The following is a 26,581-nucleotide window of genomic DNA, read 5'->3' on the forward strand; positions in this document are numbered from 1 at the left end:
TACAGTGTCACACAAGGTCTTCATTTACCAAATCCACCAGGGCATTATGCAATAAAAACAAGGATATGTACTACACTATAATACAGAAGACAGATGACATTGGTTTAGATGCACACTATTATGTATGGAACAATTCTTGCCAATTTTTCTTCTTGACTGGGGTAAACGATACTATGATTTAATCTTTCTGTGAAGTAATTATATTGCTTAGATTTATTTCTACAGTGTTATTCATTGTTTAGGCAGAGGGGATTTCTAAATCAGATGTCTTTCTAAAACTGTTGCATTAACCATATTGCAGAAATCAATGTGGTTGGGAAGAGTCCATTCATTGCATTGTGGAGAAGAAAATAAGAGCATATACCTTACAGGGCACATAAATAAAAGTCTCTGGCAAGGACTAGCATTTTGGGTATTCAATAACATTTACTACTTTATCAGTATATGCTGGGTTGATTATATGAAGAAACCAACAAAAGGTGTTAGTTTACAAATTCCCTTATTCACAATGGATACATTAAACATACTGTCTGCAGAAAGGGTTTGCTTAGCATCCCCAGGAGAAAGAAAAAAAAAAAAGTGTTCACATTCTTTAGGTCTGACCCGTGGCAAGGACACAGAAGGGTTAGATAACATCTGTTACTGACCATATGTAAGCTTTTAATGGTATAAACTCAAGAGATTCAGACCAGCTGAATCCAAATTAAAATGCATGTGTAAAAAAAAAAAGAAAAAAAAAAGTGTGACAGGAGTCAGGGACAGAAGACATTCAGACTAGCATGTGGCGTTTTCTGTGAAGGGCAAGATGGTCCGAACGTGAAAAGCTACGGTCACAGTCTGGGCACTGAAAAGGTTTGATTCCTGTATGCTTGCGGAAATGCCGTGTTAGTTCATCAGAACGAGCAAACTTCCACGTGCATCCCTCCCAAGTGCATTTGTATGGTTTTTCACCTGGAGAAAGAAACACAGAAGTGGGGATTTAAGACATGAACGCATCGGTTAAATATTCAACAGATTTATCCTCTTGCCTTGTCAAATTTCAGCAAGTACTTTAATGCTTCCTCAAAAAGCCTCCAAACAGCACTGGGCTGCAGAGTACTCTGCACTAGAAACTGTGTAGACGAAGTTAACAGATCAAAAATTTGTTTCCTGCCACAACTTATTTTTTATTGTCTCTCTCTTCCTCCCTCTGCCATATTAGCACTTGTTTTGTCTCATCAAACCCAGAAGTGTGAAGGTTTAAGCATTTGTTCAATATTTTCAAAACCAGGACCTCATATTCGATATTAGTTGGGGGAAAGGACTGGTGCTACCATTCAGCACAGCAGGCAGAAATCTTAAAGTTACAGTAGTATAAGTAACTGGCACCACTGTCACAAGTAGCTCAACTTAAAATCTCTCCCGATCATTACTTTCTAATACATGATTCTTCTCCTTCTTAACACCACTGTGCTGCCCAACAGGTAAAGGGCTGGATTGGTGTAAGACAGACATGAGCTGGCCTCCATTTTACCTAGAAGCGTCCCATTATGTTTGTAAAAACCATGGATCTACGTACATTCATTCAGCATGCCATGATGAACAGGGATGGGGATATGCTTATTGGAACACTTGCTCAGAAAAGAGCACTATCAGACCAGTGGTTAGCATGTCCACATGAAGCAGATGTGTTTGTATTTAGCACACAGTCCAGACTTTTGTAAATGGGCTACTCCCATGGAAGTCTCAGTCAAATTTAAGTGATGTAAGAGGTGAGGTAGTGCAATTTGGTGTTTACTGGGTGTATAGAATGAGTAATCTCCAAGGAACTGGACAGAAAACGAGCACAGAGCCAGTGAATGTAAAGCATACCAGCACACACCGTGATCCTGCTTTGGTTTACAGTCTCCTGTTGTGGGTTTTTCCTGCTTTTGCTCAGCCTATATTCAGAACGATGCCAGATTTAACTTCTGTTGTTTTGTTATCTACACCTGTGGTCACCTGGCCATTAGCACAAACTAAAAGCTTAGTCTTCTATTTTACCATAGACTTGATGAAAGAAAAGCACAGTGATGCTCAAACCTGTATGGGTTCTTCTGTGAGCTTTCAGATGGGAGCTTTTAGTGTAGACTTTGTTGCAGCCTTCATAATCACATCGATGTATTCTGCGTTTTCTTTGTGTGTCTGGAGATTCCACAGGTAAAGGTCTCTTTCCTGGCTGAACTATAACTGAAGGGTGATTCCTGCAAAGTCAAATTGAATGTTAAAAATGAAAAGCATTTAGCACAGCAAACCTCAGCTAATATGATTCATGACAGAGCCCTTCATTCACTACCACTCTGTCTCTTGGCAGAAAGAACAACATTACATGCGTGTCGAAAAATTCAAGAGGGTTTAGCAAATTTTGTGTATTCTAGCAGTAATATTTTTAAGTGTTTGCTCACTTTGTGGCATGACGTAGCCATTTTTACTACTCCCTAGCTTTTTTTAAACTTAGAAAGTCCGAATTCCTGTTTTTCAGTCAAACCCAGATTTCTCAAACTCCGAGTTCATTGTGAACTTTTTTCTTCTTCAAATGTAACAAATTTGCTTGTAATTGGAAACAGCTATTCCATATTATTACAGAAATTGTATCTTTAGGTTTTCAAAGCAGAACTCAATCTTGATTGTTCCAGCCACTCCTTTAGAGAGTAATTAAGAATTTCCTGTTTGGTGCTGGCAGGAGGGTGCGGCCTCCCTATACCACTGACGTCAATTCCTAAAAGTAGAGCTAAGCCTGTGTGGCACACCCACAGGATGTCTGAAGTTGTCCCTCCACCTTCATAAACATCATTTTTGGCTTTTGAAGCCCACAGGTACAGTGCAGGTAAGACATGTGGTAACTACATATGGACTTCTGTAACAAACAAAAACATAAACATTTGTGCACGTGAAAACACATCGAGCATCTGAAAGGGTGTCACTGACTGTGGATATTTAGGTTTGAACAACACCCCTGCTGTAGAATTCAGGACAACCTTGAGTCTTTCTTCCATGTTAGTGTTAGAAAAGGAAATAAGTTTGTTCATCAAAAAGGTAATTGGCATTACCAATTCTGCAACCTCAAGCATGAAATTGCATTTTTCAACCCGTTAGCAGATCTGTATCATTGCTTTTAATATATTTTTAGCTTTTAACTGAAAGTTAGTAGATAATCTGCAGTTATTAGCATTCCTTGCGGGAAGACCAGCTCCTCCATGTGACAGAAGTAAGCTTTCTAGAACTCCTGTCTTTTCTCTGTATTTCACATTTCTTTACTGATCGAATTATGTTTTATAACACTAGATTGTATTAGTTACTTAAACCAAGTTCCTTTAGGGCCTACTTTTCAGAAACACTGAATAACTACTTCCCTCAGCAAAATAAAGGGCAGAAAAGACAGAACATTTTCTAAGACAGAAAATCTTGTGCGTGGTTTAACAAGAAAAAAAACTTTCTATTACTGTCCACAGCAGCAGCATGGGAATTACCAATGTGGGAAAAGTTTAATTCTGTTACTAATTCTTTTATTAGAGGTACAAGCTTGAAATTTGGAGCCAAATTCTCTGTCTTGGGTGTTTCTGTGACTGTTGAGTGATGTATGCTTCAGGTTCAAGTACACATTACATCTACTTAAAAATATTCTAACAGCAGGAAATCCCAGAGGGTGGTGTTAGGCACAGGTGTACATACTCTTAAACAAGAAAGGCAGGCTTTTAGCTTCCAAAGAAATGCTTCTCTAAAGCAATGCTCAGTTTTAACGGTGTTGCATACTAGTCGTTTTGGAGAAGCTCTGGCTTAGGAAAGTAAGCAAGCTTGCTTTAAATCCCTATGTGTGGAGGCTAGTCCTGGACAGAGTAATACCCGGAAAAGGGGAGAAAAAGGATATTGGCTGTACACTGTTTGTGATGGTTTTCAATCTAAGAGCGTGTAAAATAAAGCACTGTCTCTGTCTCATTTTCCATTTAGAGGAAAGGAGGCTGGCAAGACTACAGAATGTTATCAATAATCAGATGGGGTGTGGCAGTTTAAAAAAATGGTTAAGGCGGCGTCAAAAATCAGCGGTAAATATTAAGTGCCAACAATAAAAGCACAGCCCTAATTCCTTCATTCACTCTTACACAACCAGATACAAATTCACTTACATCTAATCATTCAAGTGTCATTCTTTAATAGATAAGACTATCTTCCAAAAATCATGTTACAATTTCAACAGCTTTTTCTTCATCAACAGACCACAGTATGCTGACAGCATGAGTTAGACTTTGACACTTACAAGAAAATACAATGTTAATTAGGCTTCTTATATTTGGTCAGAGATTATTACCTTAAGTTTGACTTTAGAAATAACTGTATAGTTATGTCAATTATCAGACACACTAGAAAATCCATCGATCCCTACAGAAATGCCACCAACATTTTATATATGTATAATGTGTCTGCCAAAACCTAACACTAAAGCACAATCAGTCACTTAAAAGTGAGATTGAAGGTTTCCTATGCCCCTTTAATAGCTTATGTGTCTGAATAGTGCACTTTGGGCAGTTGGAATCTATGAAAAATGATAAAAAATCATTGCCTAACTGTAGCTCATAATACAGAGAGGCTGATGAAGCCGTGAGACAACAGGAAAATTTATAAAGGTCTAAGTGTCTCATCTTGTAACTTGTGTGATTTGTCTATGTATTTTTTTTAAATGATAAAAAGATAACTACGATTTACAAACTTCTAGTTGTGCATACAGCAGAATGCGAACTGGAAAGGGCTGGCTTCAGGAACGGGCAAGAACTGCAGCTCTACAGGAAGCAATTTAAGCCATTACAGTGTGAGGACAGGGTCGCCGTAAACATAATGCTCTGCATGGGCAAGCAGAGAAGATGCTTTGGAAACATGGACTCTTCAAGTAATTCTTCTAACACTACATACATGTTATACCAAATTTTATATTCTTTGCTCAGCAGATGGGTTTCCTGCGGAAACTGGACTCATTGGGAAATAATTAATGCAAATCCCTAACGCAGGTGACAAGTCTGCAGAAGTCTCAGCCCTGGAGGAAGGGTGTGGTATTGGCCAGGAACAGCACATACTGGTTTGCTCTTGTTAGAGGCCTAACAAAGAACAAAAGTAAACTGAACCGTTTGACAGTCCTGACCTAGCAGAAGTTAGTTCCAAGTACGTACAGGCCTGACTCCCTTGTATGGCAGGTTCATTATGGAAGATAAGTAACCACCTAATAAACATGGATGTTTATTATTTTATTATGTTTATTATAATAAAACATATAAGGTTATTTTTAAATAAACAGCGTATAGTTTATAAAAGCTAGCTGGCAACTAGTTAATTGCAAAGAGCCTGCAGCCTAGAAACTGCATCTAAGCTGGTTAAAGACTTGAAAACAAGGAGGGGTGCCCACAAGAAGGCTGTGCAGAATGCAGCTAGCCCTGAAGCCACAGTGCCTTCTAACCTGGGAACGGTCATAAGCAGGAGGAAGAGGCTGCCTTCTGAAGAAATTGCAGAAGACCGCTTGTCCCACGCTTTCTCTCTCTTTCTGCGTAACCCCGCACTCACACACTGGTGTTAGGAGTCTGGCTTGGAGCATTTTTTCCCCACTCTAGGAGGTGAGGTCTTGTACAACCACTCCGAGGGCAACAGTGGGCAGGAAGAAAGGGCAGAAATGGATTCCAGGTCACGTACCATAAGCCCAGCTCAGTTCCTAACTTGAGCTCCTGCCAGAGCCGTGCCGGCAGCCTGCATGCCTGCCCAGACCACTGCCTGCTGAAGGATGAGCTGGGCTCTGGGCCATTCCATCATTTTGCTAAGTCGACAGAATTTTCCCTAGGAAAATGGGACATGGAAGGGTGCCCATGGCTCCTCAGGTACTTCCTGAGAAATTTTTAATATTTTCCATTAAAAAGTTTCTGCCCCAGACCTTACTTTGTCTTTCTAGCCCTTGCTCTGCCTTCTGCAAACAGGACTGTTTGAAACCCACGTAGATCTATGATCCGGTTCATGCACTGGCCCCCGTAACAGTTGCACAATGAGTTGGTACTGGGGTGGAAACAAGTGGCTGGAAGGAAAGTGAGCTTCAGGAACTACTTGAGCTGCCAAAAAAACCCACCCACGGAACAATGGCCTTAGGTAAACATGGAATTTCAGTGGATATATACAAAACTTGTAGGCCTGAGGTTTTTTCCACCAAGTAGCCATAATTTTTTAAAAGACAAAGAGGTCCTCCAAGAAAAGACAGTTCCAAGAATCTTTTTAAAGAAAGGTATTTTAGGTAACATGAATACAGAGATCACTATGAAGTGTCTTTACAGTATCTTTCCAGTTTGCGGCTGGTTTTACATGAACAGGTGTCACTGGCTTACTGGGAGTCCTGCTTTCAGTAAACTGTAGGACTGGGACTAGCATTACCTTAGAAATGCATTATATAAATGGCAGATCTATGTGTTTGCAATGTATAAATACTTACCAACTCCTGTATTGCTAAGGGGGGGGGGGAAGTTGAAATCACATTTCACAGTGGCAGTGGAGGGGAAGGATGTTTTTCTCTATTTTATCACGTTCTAAAGCACAGCAACACTCCCTCCTGATCCTCAAAATTGGTAACTACTGCAATTAACTGCTTTTCATTCTTCTGCTGATCTTGGGACCACTGTAAGCTACTTACTCTTGCAACATTACTTGCTGGGGAGACAATGAGGTCATCATTGGAGGTGATATTTGCTCAGGATAGAAGTCAGTCTTTGATGGTTCACTCCCTGGCTCTACTTTGATTGCTTTCTTCAGTGGGGGCTTCTCATAAGACTCAATGACAGGCACTGTATAGGGGAGGGTAGGAGAGGGAAGGCAACACATCAAAAATATGGAGTGTTATGAAAACAAAAAAAATATGTAAAAATCTAGAGTTAAAACAAAAGAAATTCCCCAGCTCTACATTTAGTGCAACAATTTATGCTAAAATACAAAATCTTCCAGTTTTAGTCTGCCTCCTGGTGAACTATGATTCAAAACAATTCTATCCATTTTCGTCAGTACATTTTTATCAGTCCAAATCTCAGTAGATAAACAGCTTTATGCAGGTATAAATCAGAACAGAATGCGACCTTGGTAAGTTTGGTAAAATATTTACACAGTAAATTCCATGCCTGCATATTTTAGAAGAATTATGTTCCATTTCCTACAATGCAAAAAACACACAAAAAAGTGCTTGGATATACAGCTATTTTCTCAGGATGAGACAGCATAAAAAACTCTGACACCACCAACCTTGCATGCTACTTGGAGTTTCCATCTCATCTGCAAGAACTGTGGACACCATGATGGGCTGCTGAAGATGGGGAGCATACATAAAAGGAACCGGCTGGACCACAACAGGCTGTATAACCGGAAGTATTCCAGGGCTTCTCAGTCCGTGGCGTGAAAGAGCAGCGGCCATTACAGGTGGGATTGTTATTGGCATGGAAATAGGCTGTACTCCTGGGGGTGATGGTGTGAATTTACTGAGAGGTGAGCTGGGTGAGGACAGAGTCAATCCAGGTGAAGTTCTCCTATGCACAGTCTGAAATTTTAGGGGGGAAGGAGAACTTCCAGTTGAAGGTGGTGAGCTCCGTTTGTTCACTGTAAGGTCTACTGGCTCCATTTGGATTCCATTTGATAGTCCTTCGGGGTTTGAGTAGAACTTGTTGTGCAACATACTTGGTGTAGAATAAATGACGCTGTATTTGTTTGGCTTCATTTGGTCCATGTAGTTGGACGGGTATGACTGTCCGAAGGAATGAAAAAAAAATAAAGAAAATCAAATAATAAGTCAACACACACACAATTACTGCTGAAAAAGAAAAGTGGCTAATAAAACTGAGGCAAAATGAAAAAGTTTCAAGAAAGGACTTTAATGTGCTTTCTAAATAAAAGTGAATTAAATAAAGCCTAAGATTTCACAAAAAGGAAGTTATTCAAGTATTGATTCGCTAACTGTTTCAGAAGAAATGTAAAACAGGTGATGAAAAGAAATCCTCAAGGCTTATTCAACTCTTTTTCTCCCTTAAAAACTGCTGTTCATACACTAAGCTGCACATTACTTAGCTGATCTGGGAGATACATGGTGCTATGCCCAGGATACAACTGTAAACTGAGGAACATGAAGTCAAGCAAGAGGGGAGTTAAATTGGACTTAGATTGCAAGTAATGCGTCCCAATCAATTGCTTAAGTAACTGGAAAACAATCACCACTAAAGCAAGAAATTATGTATCTGAACCCTACAAGCAATAAAAGAGACAGCTAAACTATATAGGCAACAGGTGAGAAACTCAAGAGTGCAAAGGGTAAATTCTAAACACTTTTTTTTTTTTTTTAGAAATAAAGTAGCTAAGTAGACAGTCTGATTTTGGAAAACTAGTACAAGGATAAACATTTGGCCTGTTGGAAGAATATTCCTGTTAGTGGTAGCTAGCAGTTCTTATTTCAAGATCACATAAACCCCAAAGCTAATCTTGGCTATGTGACGATCTCCACATTGTAGTGGAAATATTTTTTGTAAACCAAGAAGTATTAACATTCATTGCAGAGTATAGTATAATTGAAGAACTATCCAGATCAATTTTGCATTTAAAAAGTTTTGAAAACTAAGGTTGTTTACTAACAGATAACTTAAAATGGAAACTGATGTGATGTTCTAACATAGCAGAAAACCACAGAAAATGCAATCCACACAGTTTTTTAGCCCTTAGGTGTTGTAAATGTTTTGAAATAAAATGCTATCTTTGGATTCTAGGTAAGTAAAGCTTCATATTAAGGCTACGCAGTTTCACACCAATTATTAAAAACCTGCTGAATTATTTGGCACCAAAAAGTCTTTGATGTGTGAGATTAAAAAAAATGTTCAAAATGGTAAAAATTGAAACAGATTAGAAGTATAAAACTACTGTATTTTTATACAAACATTTTCATGACATTTCAATTATTTTTTTCTTGGGGTGAAAACTTCTAGCAATACATCTTCCTGGTTTCTTACCTCTGTCTTCCCCGTGAGGGACAGTTCGTTGATTTTAAATGTCAACCTTAAGTAAAGGTACTTTTACAAAATGACTCAAATCTATTTTTCTTTTCAGTTATTGTTTGAAACAGTGAATTTAGAAAATAGTAAATTTTCCTGCTGCATTCATAGCACTGTGATGACAAACAACAACGCTGAGTCACCTATTCCATAATATACTCTAACAAAGCATCATATAAAAATGGTGATTAATCTTCAAACAGTAAATACTACATTAAAACCTCTGAAACTTTATTTATTCTCCTTATGACTATTCTTACAAATTCAATCTATAAAAACGTTCATCTTCAATGGTAACTGGTTTCTCAGAATTGTATTCAAAGGCCATTATTGCAAGTGATGCTGACTAAAACAAGTTCTATAGATTTGCCACCACTGCTGAGCCAAATGATGGAATTATTAGCATTCTAAGTGATGAAGGCCACTGAATATTGGTAGAGTTTAATACTGAACAGTATTTAATATCTACTAAATCTGATAAAGTTATGGGCATAGGCAAAAATCCAAAATTTAAATGCATAAGAGATATCTATAAGTACTTCTGTTAAAAGTGCTGTTATTGGTTTACCATACAAAGTCCACTCAGCTTCAACAAATTGTAAACGTTCCACCACTAACCATCAGTGCATTTACAGTGCTGCGGGTATGACAGGGATGATCACAAGGTCACTCACTACCTACAAACATTTCTTTCATTGCAAGAATACTAGAGAGGAAAAAGACTATGCAATTTAAATCTTAGGAAATGTTTTCGGTCAGTGAGTCTATTAAAGAAAAAAGCATCTCCAAGCTGTAACCTTACTATATGAACAGTTATCCTCTTTCAACTCTTCAAGTAACACCATGTATGTGTTGAAAAAAAAATACCAAACTATTAACATGTTGTGCAGAGAACTGTAAACTGGAAAAGTAAAATATATTTAGACAAGCAAGAAATACTTTCCAACAATTAGGAAAAAAAATAATTATGTTTTTAAGAGATTATTATTTTAGGGACTTGGTATTTTACCTCATATGCCTTGCATTATTTTGCATAGACGGTTTTCGTTGTTGTAATTAAGCTGGCACAGATTTAACATCAGCTATTTTTTTCTGGCAGTTTGGGGAAACGGAATCATCCTTCTAAACTCTTCTTCTTTCTGAGATTTTAATTGCTATGTTTCTATCTGAACTGCAGATAAAAGTTGTGATAGAAAAATGTGGTGCGACAAATTATCTGTGTGGGAACAGAAAGGGTGAAAAAGATGAGAAGGATGCTAGGACAATCAAAAGGAGGATATCTAATGTCAATCAGACACTCTGGTGGAAAACAATTCTGCGTCACTATCAACGAAGTGTGGTTGAAACCCTTAATACTGGAGTAAGTCACCCTCAGATCTATCTCCTGGTTCTAAAGTTAAGCTTCCTGTATCTTTTAGCATAGTAAAGTTTCAGTTTCTAGCTCCCTGGAACACATCAATTGCCATTAGGTAGATATGAACCACTGCTTTCAAATTTGGTTAAGTTGCTTTCCCTTTCTTTGCCAGGGAAGGGCTCAGTACCCCTTGGTGGATATGGGATGGGAGAGTGAGGAAGACTTCATGGTCTCTCTCTGTAAATAAGGCGCATTAACAATAGCAAACAACAAAAGAAAGCAAGCCCAACTCCCACTGTTTGGCTTTCTAACTCCACCAACTCCAGGAACCAAGAGTGTACTTCATAGCCTGCAAGAGCAGTCTTTTCTCACCTGTCCTTGAATTTATGCAAACCATTCTAGTGGAACAAGGCAAAATTAGACATCATTGCTCTGTTGCCTAAAATATTTAAGCTGATACATTTTCCTTGGCTGTCTACTGTGGGATTTAACAGTGTATGTAGGAGTTTGGTCTGACTTGGCTTGAAAATAACCCAACAAATTCCCACTTTCCTGTAATTTCTGCTATCCTAAACATCCCTATGCAAAATAGTATGTCACTACAGTAGTTTACTATAAAGATGCAGGATTGTTTTTCAAAATATATTCTCCTTTACATTCTCCATCTAGCTCTTTTTTTATATTTGATATCATCACTTTCCCTCTCTGAACCTTACAAAACAATTACCTTTCCTTGATGTTTGTCCATAATAAAACCCAGAGCACTGAAGCCACAAAGAAACTGGTAAATAAGCCAAAGGAGCTTCTAATATTTTTGAGTCGTATCCATGTGTCTCATACAAGTAAATCAATAAATCCAAATGGAGAATCACCATGCTTTTCCTCTTGACAATCTCTCAAGAATAAAGACTGGCCAAACATGGCTCAAGCACACGTATTGCCACCCAGAAGACTGCTGCTTCCTTCCACAAGGGGACATTATGAAGCACTAATCTGATAATGTGCTAAATTCTGTTATATCGCCACAGAGACACAACTTCTTTGTTGTACAGGCAACAGATTATGAAGTAATTCACCAAGTCTTTTATAAACTACATTACCCTATGAATTTAACTTTAAAATTTAGCCAGCCTCTTGAAAAAACAGAAATAGGTGAAGAACCTGCTTACACTATTTGTCAAATCAGTATCATGTAAAAGGATGAATGGGATTTAATCCAAATAGTAGCTAATAAACAAAAATCATTCTCATCACATGAAATTTGTATTCTAGTATACTACTTAAGACTTCAACCGCTCATGTAGCACATAGCTAAAAATGGGTCAAACAGTTTTTCGACTGATGGAAGGGCAGAGAAAAACTGTTTATTTCAATTCAAAGAAAGATGGTAACACATAAAAAAGCAACGTCTTTAACTAAATGGTAACTGGTATCTGTCCGAATGTTTAACAAGTCCTTGCAGCAAATAGTTAGGTACGACTCAGATGACTCTGTCACTAGTTCATTAAGAACTATCATAAAATGTGTTCAATAATTCAATTCACTAAGTAGCATGAGCTGTTGGTAGAGTGATGAAATACTGTGGGTGCAAGCTTCAGTCATCTGAGAAGTATAGTTAATCCTTTCAGCCACACACCCTGAAATACAGAGGTGTCAAAACCATAATTTATTTCCTTCTCCCACCCCAACTAATGGGATTTTTAAAAGACAGACCTTATACCTACGGACAGTGTATGGTTAGGTAAAATAACGAATAATTCCTAAGGGGCTTCATTTAGTTTGGCCTCTATTGATACTATGAGAATGCCAGATACAGTACGAATAAATCCTGATTTAAGAATTCTGAGTTACGTCAGCCCACAGTGAACTGAATGCTATGCTCAGCACCTCCAGAACGTCACACTAACAGTTTCCCTTTCCTTCCAACTTCTCTAAAGGTGGTCAAGAAAACTAACCTACTCAGTGGCTGCTATTCTTTCCTATGTTCTGTCCATACCACAATTTCTCCCTTTACAGGTGTTTCCAGAGTAGTTTCTGCTGGGGAACCATGACAGCAGGGCTCCAAGGAAGCTGCAAGACCAAGAAGTGCTGCAGAAGCCAGGACCTTGAGGGTTTGGGACTAAACAGCCTGTGTGTGTACAGAAACTGAAACACACACACTCCTCAGCCCGAGGGAAACCAGAGTAATTCTCCATGAGACTCTCAAAAAATGTCTTTTCCTCTGGACTTTATGCTTTTCCTTTCCTGCTTTTTTTTTTCATTACGCAGTAATGAAAATGAAAGCATACAGATTTGGTAAAATGCTCTGAATAGTCTCTAACAGCTGGTCAGAGTGATGACACCAAGTTACAAGAACACCCCAGATGACTCCAGAGGGCCAATGCATGGAACATACCACATGTCTGCAAGGAGCAAGTGATATAGAATAAGCAGCATTTAGAACTACAGTCTTGAAATGCACTTGGCTCAGAAATGCTCCCTTGTTCTTCCCACTGCAGTTTTTCCTTCATCTGCTGGTCTGGGAAGACTGCTCACTCCTCTCCTGGTTAGCCTGTTGAGGGACCGACCCTGTCCCATTTTGCAGAAGCATACAACTGTCTGGGGCAGGATCTTGTCTCTCTCATGTGCATCATCCCAAGCCACTGCAGTACCTTCCTTGGGAGATGAAGGCAGATATGTAACAAAAGACAGCCCACAGTGTCACTGTAGTGATTTTCTGTTATTTGTGTAATGACACTTTTATTGTAAAAGTGGCTCATTTTCTGCCTTTCATGGACACCATTAGATATACTTACATAATTGCAGCTAATCACCACTAATCTTAATAAGGTTAAGCAGTAATTGTGACTGAAGTGACAGACAGACTGGCCAGTACTAAGGTTTGTTTGACCTTTCTTGACCCAAATATTGGAATTTGTCATACACCCTCAGTGATAGATGAGTTATTTTTCTATCTCTCTCAAGTAAATAAATCTCATGAAAGTCAAACTGTAATTTAAAAATGCATATAAACTTAACTCTCAAAAAGCATTATTAATAGCACTGAAGAAAATAGACTGCTTACAGATGCATTTAAATTGATGACAATTATTCTACATTTTAAATAAAACAGGCAGCAAACTTTTCACTAAAAGATGCCCTTCAGAGCATGAGTTTAATGCACTCTATGCACACTGACTTCACTCTTTTAATTGGTCATCCTTTCTCAGGGTGTGGTTTCATGTTACACTTAATCTGATCTTATTGCAGGCTACTGCTGAAAGAGGAGGTCCCAATCCCTCATCCTCCCCCTTCCCCTTACTCTAGCTTTGAGCAGCTGCAGAATGAGTCAGATCAGCTTCCTGATCTGACCAAAAAAAAAAGGGTATTTTTGGTTGGTTAGCAATTCTGACCATTCAATGAACCAATGCAAAGGATCCAAATCATTCTGTGGCCACACAATTGCTTCATGTCATACAAAGACACGAAGCTGGAAAGGAGGGAGAAAAGCCTGAACCTTCCCCTTCAGCAGTAGCCTGCAGTTGAATAGGTGAAGTATACATGAAACCGCTTCCTAAGGCTGCATTTCACTGGAAATAAACGAATAGGGTCATCTCAATTCCCACTGTCTCCCTCCCAGCTACACATTCCCACTGCTCTTGCTTATCAGACTCTTCTCTGAGCTGACCCTACACACCAAGCTGATGGAAAATTAACCCAATCGAAAAATCCCCCCTTCCCCTGTTTTCCCCATTCCTCCTCCGCTGCCCTGGTTCTCATCTGTTCCCGTGGTAAGGTAATGCATCCAGCTTACCCAGCAAAAAGCCCTTACTTTTTTTGTCAGGGTTAATCTTCTGCTGGTTAGAGTGCAGAGTTAGCCCTAGGCATGTTTTCAAGACCAAGAGAGAAAGAGAAAAGGGGACAGTCAGCAGCTGTTCATTTAGTTCAAAGGTGTAACATCGAAACCACAGGCTCTTGCCACTTCACTGTGAAGTCTGGTTAACTCAACCCACCTCCATCAGCGGCATGAGCTACAGAGACCATATTTGCACTGCAGGGGCTGAGGAGTACTTGGATGTTCTCTCTTCTGCTCTGGGGATGGGAGCACCAGCAGAGGTAATGGGGCAGGTCATTTAGAGGCAATAAAATAATAAACTACAGAAATAGTTTTCCTAGAATGTAAATTTGCCCTAAAACCAAAATATAACTTCACAGCCTTTCCTAGGCTAGTCCAAAGCTTAGAGAAAACTTGATATGAATTTAAAGATGGAAAAACTAGAGTCATCACAAAAGCTAAAATATTTTAGAAGTCTTACCACTGAAACAGGCTCCATGGCTTCTTGCTTGATAGGGACTGGGTCAAACATTAGCATCTTTTTTATTCACCTGTTCTGATGCCTCTGATGTCCTGGCCTGCAGGGGAAAGACAAGGTGTTAGAAAGCCACAGGAAACCCCCTAATCAACTTTCTGAACTGTAAAGAACTTACTATTTTGTCAGATTAATGTGAATATTTATCCATCTCTAACATAGCTTCTTAAATATTTGACTGGGCTTCATTTAAATATTTCAGTTATTGTAAGTTTGTTCTTTCCCAATTGCTATTGAAACAAATGAATATCTGCTCACTTTAATGAAAGCTAATTTGAATTTTTATTGTGCATGTCAGGACACCAAGATCACAGAATTGTCACTTTTATTAGCTGTCATTAGTGCGTAAACGCATCACAGTTTAGACTATGCATTTCTCATTGGCATTGTAACTTCAGAATAATCTTGTTTAGCTGATAATACAGTGAACTGATGCTGGAGAGGGTATCTCTTGTCCTGATAGAAAAGTTGAAACTTTCACATACAGTGACATTGAAATTAATGCAAAACAAAGACTAAAATCCAGGACTAATTTGGTGAGGTACATTCAACATGCTGCAATGACTTAAAATAAAAAATACATCAGTTATTTCTCTGAACTAATAGATTTAGTGACAATTCAACAACAAATTGTGCTAACTGTGCAAAAGAACAGCACTTCAAAATGTGCTTGTATTCTTTGCAGCTTCGTTTTTTTTCTACAGAGTGTTCAACCTCACTTGTCCAATTTTAGCTTATCTCAAACTCCCTGAAGTAAAAGTATTTAGCATAAAGCGTGCCATAACTTAACTATCAGACTATGCATTTGTCATGGTCAACTTGGAAAGATGCTGTGAAGGAAAGGAGGAGATACCTCTTCTGGGGTAAGCCGTAAGGGTACAGAGTAAAAACCAAGAGAAGTAAAGGGAAGTTGTTCTCAATGCCATTTAGATGTTGGCAAGCTTTTATAATGTATAACCTCAAGTGATGTATATAAGTGATGTTAAAGGAGCAAGTTCTGACCATACACTGTACAGTGCACAGCCCTGCCTGGAAGAGATATGACCTCTATTAAGATGTGAGGACAAAAAAATAAATTACACAAATTCAATTTTGACCAGTAGATGGCACTGGAAATAAACGAATACAGCCAGACTACACCATCCAGACAATTTCACCCTGCGGAAGTAGGCTAAAGGCTGAACAACAGATTTGTAGTTGGGGCTGGAAAACTCTCCCAGAAATTTACATGAAAAATTTAAGATGTACCTGCTCAAATTAAAAAAATTCTAATAAGCCTACACTAATGAACAATCTTGCAATTAACTATCATGTGTAGTTATACATAAAAATTTGTTAGGAGCTTCCAGAAAAAGATGGCATGAGTTGTTACAAGTCTATAATTAATTATTCAGGTATATGAATGAAGTATGGAAATATATTAAAACAGTGTACATTTTGAATAATGCAAACAAACAAGTATCGAAAGTAAATTAAAGTATCTTCATAATTCTTACAAAAGTCAAAGACCTGAAAAAAACAAGTTGCAAAAAAAAAATAAAGTGAAACAAATAGAGCAGCAAAATGCAATTTCCAGTTTAAACTTAACATGGTTTATTTTAGAGGCAGTTGTGTAAGATGGTACTAGTTGCTACAAGTTGTGGTAATTTTGTCAATACTTTATGTATGTCTGTGAGAAAGTTATTAACTATACTATTTTTCTTTGAATGGTTATCTTTTTCAGGTTAACATTACACATAGCTAGAACTAATGTTTCAGAAAACTGTTTTTCCAGAAATATATCCACATATCTATATATTGAATATATATGTGTGTATCTATGTGTCACTCCCACACACTCCCACACATATACATGCATTGTGAAAACAGAAAAAAAGTTATACTTTTAGACATAAAAAAATATTTACAGTAAAATGTAGCATCTCAGACCTCACATATAAGAATCTGGAACTACTTGCTTTCAGGTTTCCAGAAACTGTAATTTTTTAGTTTATATGTGCATAGATAAAGTGACACACCAATTTGTACTGTAGTGGAGGGAGGGTGGGAGGAGGGAGGCAGGAAGGAAGGAAGGGGGGAGCAAGAGAAAGAGAGAGGAGAGGAGAGGAGAGGAGAGGAAAAGGGAAAGGGAAAGGGAAAGGGAAAGGGAAAGGGAAAGGGAAAGGGAAAGGGAAAGGGAAAGGGAAAGGGAAAGGGAAAGGGAAAGGGAAAGGGAAAGGGAAAGGGAAAGGAGTTTGTCCTAACCAAGCAGTCATGCTCCCAGGCTACTCCTTCTGCCATTTTTGTTGGTTTAGAATTGGATTTTCTTCAGTTTAAGAGTTACTCCTTTTCACTTTTTACTTCAAGGAAGTGTGTGAAAGACACTCAATACACATTTCACATGTCATGCAGTACATTTCAGCGTTTCCTGAGAGGGCTCTAAATTACTGTGCAGGAATTAGACTGACATAGACAACAGAAAGTGTAATGCCCTGAATAAAAGTGAAAATTAACTCTCAATCTTTCTCAGGTGCAGTCATCTAAGAACAGCAGAGGAAAACGTTACTTTTATTGCTGCATCATAGTACAGATATTGAGCACTTCTTTATCACGTTACTCTGAAGCAGTAGGTTTCTTTTCCTCATTTGATAGTAACTGGAAACCAATTTTCAAGAAAGGAAAATTAATTAATATATAACGCTTGGTCCTGTTGGTCCAGATCAGAGATTCAGATTCTTATTTGGTGGAAACTGACAGAGCTGCTATAGAATCAATATAAACCAGCTTCAGGTCTGGCATTTAAAATTTAGCTCACAAGGACACTTTCCTAAGGCTGCAAATAAGCTCACAAAACAATTCTCTTTGTATTTAAAAATAATGCTCCAAACTGATTGCTTGGGCCACATTCACAAACAAAATACATGTATGTGCCTTCACACACAAAGCATGCTACTGCTAGTAAGAAGTCAGTAGTTTTTCCTGATCTCTTTGTAAAATCATGCCTACTAACTCAAAACCTCCCAATCGCGCTCTCCTAAACATTTCAGAAGGGGGCAACAGGGAAGGTAAACAGCCTTATCTGTTTCTATTACAGAGGAATGAAAAAACAGTTGGGTTCTACTTTACACACAGATTTCATAATGCACTTGTTTGAGAGCCCACAAATTGTTTAGTAAATACAACTAATTTCTGGAAAATCAAAATACTGCCTCTCATTCCTGAGGTACCCTGGAAAAAATCAGTGAGGAAGTAACAATACACTCATACTAAGTGTATTAAAAAATAAGGGCCTTTGTCTTTCACGTTATTAGATAAACTATTTTGCATGGAAAGGTTTTTTCATGTGGGTTAAAAGAATGTGAAACGCATGTAATCTGAAACGAAATAATTAACTACAATCCGGTAGGCAAACATTCCACCCTCTCTTTTTTTTGCTCTCCCTCTTTTTCTGCTAACAAGCCACCCAGTTTTACTTTCTTGCCTCCTCCCATTCACTCCACCCTGTGGATTTCTGCCAAGTCAGTCCAACTTGTCCAAACAGGACATGGCTTTTGATAAGATTGTGCTCACACCCTGTACTTCAGAAAGACAAATGAAGCAATGGGTTTTTGTATGCAAATAAGGACAGGTGCAAGGTAAAGTCCAGGCAAAATCCCTCTGTATTTTCCTATCTGAAGTCCAGTGAAGACAGCAAGCCAGAAAAAACACAAACTCTGCCCTTATGATCCAACAGGCAGCAAAGTATCCCTTCCAGAAGGGAAGTTCATCATCAGTAGAGCTCATTGCCTTGTCAGGATTGAAGACTTCTCCATATTAACTTCCTGACAGGTGTAGTTTACTGTTTCAGAGACATAATTAAGAGTAAACAAAAGCTTAAAGGTACTTGATGTGTATTCTGACAGTAAGGACTTGTACAGATTATTTACCCTGGATGAAACAAGCAAAGCTGTTCAAGAATGCAACCAGACTACACATCTGCACTGCAGAGCAGCTGGAGAAGAGCAACTGCATTGCAGCTGCTCCCAGCAGTTCTGTACATCTAGCTTCAAGGTCCACCAACTCTGCAGACCCGTTATGAAAGGAAAGGGTGGGGTGGAAGGCCAGTTTTGACTGTGCACATCCAACAACTTCAAAGCCTCCCTCTAACATAGAGCCTTTGCTCTCATTTAATACCTGGAAGAGCAGTCAGTGACCTGATTCTTGCTGCGGACAGGGTGGTGGTGACCATAAATTCTGCCTCTCTTCACCCTGCATGAAAGCACGCACAGGGTTTGCTTTCTCATTCTTTGTGCCTGGGGGAAGCAAGAGATGCTGCCCCATGGTACAGTGAGGCTTTGTCTAAAAGCTTCAAGGTATGATTGTTATTGTTGGTATAATTACAGAATAATGTAATGATATCTGCTAAATTAGCACCGCATGAGTGCCCTCCGCAGAGACACTGCAGCTCTTGCAGCACTGTTGGTATCTAGCAGCCCATGTAAGTCATGTGGCCAAAGCTCTTAGGTCCAAGCCCTTTGGGACTTACACTGTTGCTCTGAAACTATTACTTCTTCTGCGAGCTTCGAGTCAAACTTCCCCTGATACTAAGGAGAAGTGATAATATCAGAAGACTCTCCACTGATGAAATCCAAAGGGTGGGGAGGTTTTCTGAACCTGGGTGAGAAGTCTTCTTCAGTGGAACCTTGAAAGAGAGTTTGGCAGAGAAAAAACAGTTTCTGAGAGCAGGATTCCCTGGAAAGGGTAGAAAAAAGTTTTCCAGGACTAGTAACAAGATACGTTTGCACTTGCTGTACTAGTTGCTCATCAAGACCTGAGTCAGCAAAAAAGTGTTTCTAAAGTTCCATTAACTTTAATGGGAAGTAAGCAAGCACTTAACTGCACTGGGCCCCAAAATAGCAGCAGGCAAAGAAACTCTCCAGCTCAGCACAGCAGCCAGACTCAGTCAAAGCGAGCAGGAACAGGGGAAGGAGCAAAAGTCCAAACACGGTGCTGGGGGAAGGGACCAGAGCACCCAACCCATGAACAACAGCAGGCGGAAAATCATGAAGAACTAGTACACCAAGAAAACGTTTCACTGATAGGCAGCCTTCTGTGTTTGTTTATTCACTGGATTTCCACTGGGAAATGGTAATAACTGTTGAAAAAGTTAGAATATTGTGTAAGAAGAAAATGGTATGCAGGCAAAAATTTTCTGCTGAAAGTTTTACTTGGTAGGCATGAAGAAAAAGAATTTTTATAGGATTCTGTATTTCAGACTGTTTTTGCTTTTTATCGACTTGAAAATCTTTTACCTTCCTCCTTTCAGAACTGCAAGCAGGCTGAAAAATGTGGGGTTTTTGCAGAACTTGCGCATCCTAACTTAGCTGACATCACTTTGACCTAGAACTGCTTTGACATAACCATTTATCAGCTGTGTGGCAGACTAATCAGTATTCCTATTAAATTTATGGTAATACTGTTGCAGGCTCTTTGAAGCCACATGCCTGGAAATGGCTTTCTTGTATGTAAAAATCTGGGGCAAAAAAGTTCTTGCAGTGTGGTATTACGAAAATATCTTCTCTAGCTAGGAAAAATGGAGCCCATGGAAACCCTGTTCAAGCTTCAGTTCTACATTTGCTGAACCTAAGGGAGAGAGAAAGAAAAGCTCTTGAGGCACCTCCATTAGGCAGTATTCTCCCTTATCAGGGCAGACTGCTGTCTGGTTTCCTGTCTCAAGCTACTTCTTAGAAGGAGAAACAGTCTAGAAAGGATAAAAGATCAGACTTTTGAAAACAAGTGAAGTATGTGGAATGGTATGATAATCTTTCCCTTCCAAACTGAACTTTTTTTGTTGTGTTTTTCTTAAGAGGTTAATTTTGAAGATAATTTAAAAGGAGAAATATAAATCCTCTATTTTTATTACAAGGGAAGAATGACAGAAAATACTCTGATGTAAAGAGTTCTGCTATTTCATGTAACCTATGAAACAGAGATTCAACATTTTTGATAGCATGGGAAAGAAGAAAAAAAAAATCTAATCCTAAAGAAAGAAAGTGTACATTTATGAATAATAGCCTAAATGATTAATTTGAATGAGGATTTGAATACAGGGCAAATGTCAATGAACTTGTATGTACCTACAGAAGTGGGGAAAAAAAACGGAGAAGAAGAGCTGGATAGTGTAGTGGGTACAAATGACACAGTGATCAAAGCAGCTTAGACTCTTTAAAAGTGGAAAGTCTGCCATGCCTTCATGGATCAGGTTAGTTTGCTGGTAACACACACTGACTGCATGATGGGAAGACCATGTGTTTGGTTTTTTTTCCATTTTGACTTAGTTTACTATTAAAAACCTGTTAGAGCTTTATCTTTCCATTTGGCTGGTCTACACTTACACTTCCTTCCCATGGGAGATATCAACTACAGCTACAAAACCTTCAAAGGAAGCCTCAGCATCAAGTGAATGCTTAACAGGGAAGGGTTAAATCTCTCCTAAAACCAGCTCTGCCAAACTTCATATTCTGGATTGGAAGCAGCTAGCCTCGGAATGAAAACACAAAGCTTCAATGCTGACAGCATGAAAGAACTCTAAAAGACCTCCTGTTAGCAATGTTAATTAATATTAAAAAGTTGGTTTACAAAACTATTATAATTTCAATCTCAGTCCCTGATTTTGTAGAACTTCTAGCTACAAAAAGGTATGAACCACAAAATTTACTGCATTTATTATAGACCAGTTTCCAATATTAAATGCAGTTAAATGCAACACTCTTCCTCTGTCATGGGAAGAAAAGATTAAATACATTTGAAATCCTGTGCAAATTACCAGTACCAGAATGAAGATATTTAATCAGGTTCTAATGGATAAACTCATCCATGATGTTCTAAAATTAACAGAAAAACAACTAAGTAAAAACAACTGAGAGTAACAAATGAAAATAATCAACTTACCAAAACTGTGTGGCCAAATCCTTCTTGTTATCTGGATTTCTGAACAGACAAAAAACAAGTTGGCATAAGGATGTGCACATAATTCAGTAAAAAATATTTTTCACATACAATTAAGCCCTGAAAGAGGAAGTTTAAAGCATGTATTTCGGATACTTCTTAGAAGATACCTGCAGTTATCACAAACAGCTAACTTTTTGCATCCAAAAGAGCAACAGCAGGAACTAAAAGATTACTTAAAAAATGACTGAAATAAGAAATGAGTAAAATGAAAGGGTGAAAGTATTTCTGTGTGTACAGAAACCATGCATATTCCGCCCCATAAGTGACAGAGAAGAATAAACACTCCATCTTGCATTTTCATCTAGGGCCTGATTCAAAGCCCACTGAAGTTAATGCAAGTCTTTCTCTTGATTTCAGTGAGCTTTGGCTTGGGTCCTTTAGCTCTTCTTCTGTCAGATTCAAAGCAACAGAAAGATTTATGTTCCCTTTCTGAATCTCCTCGATATTTCTCTATGTCTGCCTGCAACAGGGTGGGGGAGAAGACAAATATAAGAACAGGAGTAAAAGGTTTATTTTTATGCAAAATGTGAGACAACCATACCTATTTATTCCAAAGAAAAGTCAGTCAGCAGTGCCTCATTTTCTGTCTTACATCTAGAAGACAGTGAATCTTCTAGTTTGTATAAGTAGAAAATATCTATTCCTTTTGAGATCTGGCAATACAAAGTGCTTACAGTGGGCCATTCAGGTTGGGTAAGGGCAGAAGTCAAAACCTTCTTACAAGTATGAGCCTACAGATGTGGATTCTCTTCTCACACTCTTTTTACACCAGTGTAACTCCGTGACTTTAACGGAGCTATTCCAGATCGGCTGATGAGCAAGCAAGAGCAGAAAACTGGCTCCTGACTTTCTGGAGACTTGAGTACAAGTTTTCAGCAAAGGGAGCGAAGCTCTCCAGTTCACCCCCATAACTATATTGGAGTTGAGGGCGTGCGTTAAAGGTTAACTTGGAAACCTCATTATGACATAACACAGGCATCTTAAGCAATCATGAGTGTGTAGAGACATGATAACTCATTGGGTGGGGATTGGGAGTTGAGGGGCAGTGACAAGGGGCCTGGACGAGGCTACCAATCTGCCAGAAAACAGCCTGAAACAGGAAAGAGCACCACATATGCCACTTGGAATGTGTGACGCAAACCCCAGCCTTGAAACAAAGAACAGGAAACAGCTCTGCTGGCTGCGCTGGGGAGAAAGCACAGAGAAACATTTAGGCGGCCCTCCCTGACCCTATATTCATGAGCAGCTGGAGTCTTTTAAAACAACAACAGTGGGTGGAGGTGTTTGTTCATTGGGTGTGAATAAAAACACTGTCCTTATGCAGGGACCTGCCCTATTTACAAACAGGCTCCCTTAACATAAGGGAGCAGGAGATTTTTAGACACCACAGGTCACGACGATTAGCTGAAACCTTCCCTAGGACCAGTTGGTTTATTACTGTATTTACAGAATGCCAGTAGCTAAAAAGAGCTACAGCTTCATGACATCAAACAGGCAGCACCCAGCCTGACAGTAACACCTTCTTCATAGGCAGAGCTAGGGGGATGAGACCATTGCAGGAGTGATTTGTAAAGCTTGGGGTTGCTCTTGGACAGTGTCTCGCCTTTGTTCCGTACTGCTCAATAGCTGAGGACCAACATCTCTCAGTGTACCCAAGCATATTTTTCTAAGCTGCCACATGCTTAGCCTTCTACATACTTGTTTCGTGTGCACTCAGATGTCATCTCAGGACCTGATTTTTCATGGATATAATGCTTTTATTTTTGAAGCATCCAAATATACAGCTGAATAAATGAAAAAAGCTGACGACATGAGGCAGAGGAAAGGCACATCTTGCCTAGATGTCATGCAATAGAATAACTTCAACATTCGTTTTCCTTCAAAGCCAGGGTTTCAAATTCTCTTCTCTTACATACTTTGCATCGGTTATTTATATACCATGGGTGGGACATCTAATATTATCCAATGTGAGAAAGCATTACGGCAAATTATGTGGACAAGCACCACAGAAACACTCCTAATTGCAGTGAGGTTTCATGGCTGAAGTTTAACAACCACATGAGGTGACAACCAGCCAGTACAACATCTACACAGCAATGTGTAGGTATGCCAATAGTATCGGTTTCTTACTTTCTTTGTACGGAATCTGGAAATATAAGTAATTTGGTGGTTGTATAACTCCCATCTCTATTATCTCAGAGTCTTTGACTAATCTCACTCACATTTACATCATTATTTATCTGAAGACTTTTGCTTTTGGCTAAACAGGTGTTGCCTAGGCCAAATCCTCACAGTACCTAAGAGCTCCCTCACAACTCTGCTACTTAGACGAAATTTTGCAGTTTCTCAAGGAAGGGAGAGATCATTTAGTATCTTTTTCTTTTTCCCTGCCTTTACCCCCAGTCTCCTTGTGGTCTATAACATATTTATGACAGGGTGTGCTAGGGGCAGGGGGAAGTATTTGCCTGCTTGGGAAAAAATAAAAAAGGCCACTCAAGTCAGCTTCAGGTTTTTTGTATTGTGATACTAAACAAAATATTCTTAAAAATAAAAGAGGAGAGTTAGTGTGAAGTAAATCTCTTCTGCATCAGGCAGGATTATCAAATTCAGATGTAATGCCTCTCACACAAGAAGCAGGTCCTCGTGCAATTATCAAGACAGTGTATCTTAAAAGTATACTATGGAAAAATCATTAGTGGGCAGCAGTGTAATCCTTTGTTTTCAATACAGGTAATAAACATTTATGGTTATTAGTTTAAATAAAGTCAAGTCTTCAAAGCTCTCCTATCAACCACCCAAATTCAGCTTTTCCCAACAATAAAACTCTGAGTTCAGCTCCACAAACAGTGACACTTCCTGAATTTTCAAAGGCAAGGAAGCAAATAAAACACAGCAGACAGTGCAGGTACAGTACCCGAATCATCAGGGCAGTACACAAAGCTACTTTAATGTATTTTTTTTTCATGTAACTCTTGAATGACCACTTGAGCTATTCTGAAATAGTCCTCCCAACCTCTGGTTAGGTGCTGTGATCTCCCAGCATGGGCTCCTGTTGCTGAACCTTCCTTTTCCAGGGCTCCCCCAGCTGTGCCAGGTGCTCACCTGACACAGGTCCAAAGCAAATAACCCCTATTCCCATTTCGGCTTTAAAAAAAAATAAAATATGGCATCCAGAAACGGAAGCTAATTACGGTACTTATTTCTAACTCCACACTTAACTGCGGTGCTGTCCTAGGCACTACGCGTTTCAACTTCGCCTACATCACGGCTAAGGGGTGCTAAGGTTAGATGACAATACGAGGGATACGGTTTTGAGAGCCGGTCTCATCCTTGACTTCAGCGGGAGTTAAACTGGTGACGCGACGAGCTCCTGCCCCGGTATCTCCCCCACCGCCCTCAGAACCGAGGAACCCCGCTATACTTTTCACCTCCGTTTCGTCCGGCACGATATCCCGTGCGGGATCCGATGACATTTCAGTCTCTAACCGAAGACGAGCCTGCCACGCTCCGACGGGAGGCCGGGAACTGCGGCCCCGCTCGGCGGGAGGGCGGCCCTGAGGGGCGGGCGGCCCGCAGGCCCCCCCCTGCCAGAGGCGGGCGGCGGGAGGCCCCAGGGCCCCCCCTGCCAGAGGCGGGCGGCGGGAGGCCCCAGGGCCCCCCCCGCCAGGGAGCGCGGCCAGCGGGGGAGGGCGCCGCGGGGGAGGTGGCCCCGGCCCCGAGCGGCGCCGGCGGCCACACAGGTGCGCTGCCCGCCCGGGCGGGCGCGACGGACAGCGGCAGCCCCCCCCCCGCCCCTTGCTCCCGCCGCCTCACGGCGCCGGCGGCCACGCAGGAAGTTTCACAGGCGCCGCGGAGGGAGCCCTGCTGTGAGCCCCCGCGCCCCCCGAGAGGAATCCTGCTCCCCTCTCCCCACCGCGGCGGGCGGGCGGAGATCCTGTCCCCGCCGCACCCCGGCCCGCCCGCGGCTCCCGCTCCCCGGATTGCCGGCGGCGTCCTATCCCTTGCCGCCCCGGGATCCGTACCGGTCGCAGCGCCTGGAAACTTTCCTCCTCCGACACCTCCATCCCGCAGCCGGCACAGCCCGGCCCCCCACCCCCCCGCCCTCCCTCACACTTACGCTCGGCGGGCGGTGCGGAGGGCGCCGGGCTTCCGTCGACTCCCGCAGTGCCGGGGGTCGCGCTAGGTGGCGGGGGCTGGAGGCGCTCCGGCGGCACCTAGGCGCGAGGCCGGCGTGTCCCGCGTCCCCGCGGCTGAGGCGCCTCCGCGCTGGCTCCGGGTCTGTGTGCGAGGAGGAGCTGCCCGCCCGCCGCCCTGCCTCCCGCCCTCCGCCCGCTCGCTCGCCTTCCCCCCCGGGCTCCTGGCACCGGGCCGCGCTGTCACATGACGCCGGCGCCGCTCGCCCTGCCAGGCTCCCCGGGCCGGCGGGGTGAGTGGCGGTGGGAGGGTCACGGAGAGGAGCGCGGCCGGGCGGGCCGGGCGGTTCCCCGCCCGCGGGGTGGAGGCTCCGCCGAGGGGCCGGGGCGAGTCACCGCGCACAAACAGCCGGGCACGCCGTGACTCCCCACCGCCCGCCCTGCCTCCCAGGGGCAGACGGACTCGCACAGACACTAATTATCCCCAGCAGCTCGGGGAGGGGAGCGCAGCGGGGCCGCCACCGCCCCGCTGACAAACCTGCCCGTCCAGCTCCTCCTCCCCGCCCGTGTGTCAGGCAGAGGCGTGCGCCTGGCACCTGGCCCCGCAGCGCACCCCTTCCCCTCCCTCCGCGCCCACCCCGGCCGACCTGCGGCGGCAGCAGCAAAACAACAGCAACACCCAGCGCCCGGGGGGAAGGAAGGGAGGTGCTCGCTCTGGGG

General features: G+C 41.1%; 1 protein-coding gene across 3 annotated transcripts; it reads right to left on the bottom strand.

The window, feature by feature from the left end:
- On the bottom strand, positions 1-26,238 carry KLF3 (KLF transcription factor 3). 3 transcript variants are annotated; one of them, XM_075752317.1, is made up of 7 exons: positions 25,846-26,238; positions 21,669-21,707; positions 14,706-14,802; positions 7,270-7,765; positions 6,671-6,821; positions 2,062-2,222; positions 1-951 (listed from the first exon to the last, which is right to left on the bottom strand). In XM_075752317.1, exons 3-7 carry the CDS (start codon positions 14,760-14,762, stop codon positions 770-772), a joined length of 1,047 nt encoding a protein of 348 aa, XP_075608432.1. In that variant the 5' UTR covers positions 14,763-14,802; positions 21,669-21,707; positions 25,846-26,238; the 3' UTR covers positions 1-769. The 3 variants fall into 3 exon arrangements, with proteins under 3 accessions (XP_075608432.1, XP_075608433.1, XP_075608434.1); XM_075752318.1 differs by lacking the exon at positions 25,846-26,238 and adding an exon at positions 25,157-25,295; XM_075752319.1 differs by lacking the exon at positions 21,669-21,707.
- Positions 26,239-26,581: the final 343 nt, after the last annotated feature.

The sequence above is a fragment of the Balearica regulorum genome, chromosome 4 (genome assembly GCF_011004875.1).
Source record: "Balearica regulorum gibbericeps isolate bBalReg1 chromosome 4, bBalReg1.pri, whole genome shotgun sequence".
Classification (NCBI taxonomy): Eukaryota; Metazoa; Chordata; class Aves; order Gruiformes; family Gruidae; genus Balearica; species Balearica regulorum.

What these genes read in the sequence shown, in the direction of transcription:
- KLF3 (XM_075752319.1), bottom strand. Translation starts at nt 14,762, where the DNA reads ATGCTAATGTTTGACCCAGTCCCTATCAAGCAAGAAGCCATGGAGCCT. An exon ending in CAGCAAGTAATGTTGCAAGA is followed by an intron (nt 2,223 to 6,670) that starts GTAAGTAGCTTA and finishes TTGACTTTGCAG; the next exon opens with GAATCACCCTTCAGTTATAG. An exon ending in TCACAGAAGAACCCATACAG is followed by an intron (nt 952 to 2,061) that starts GTTTGAGCATCA and finishes TTCTTTCTCCAG; the next exon opens with GTGAAAAACCATACAAATGC.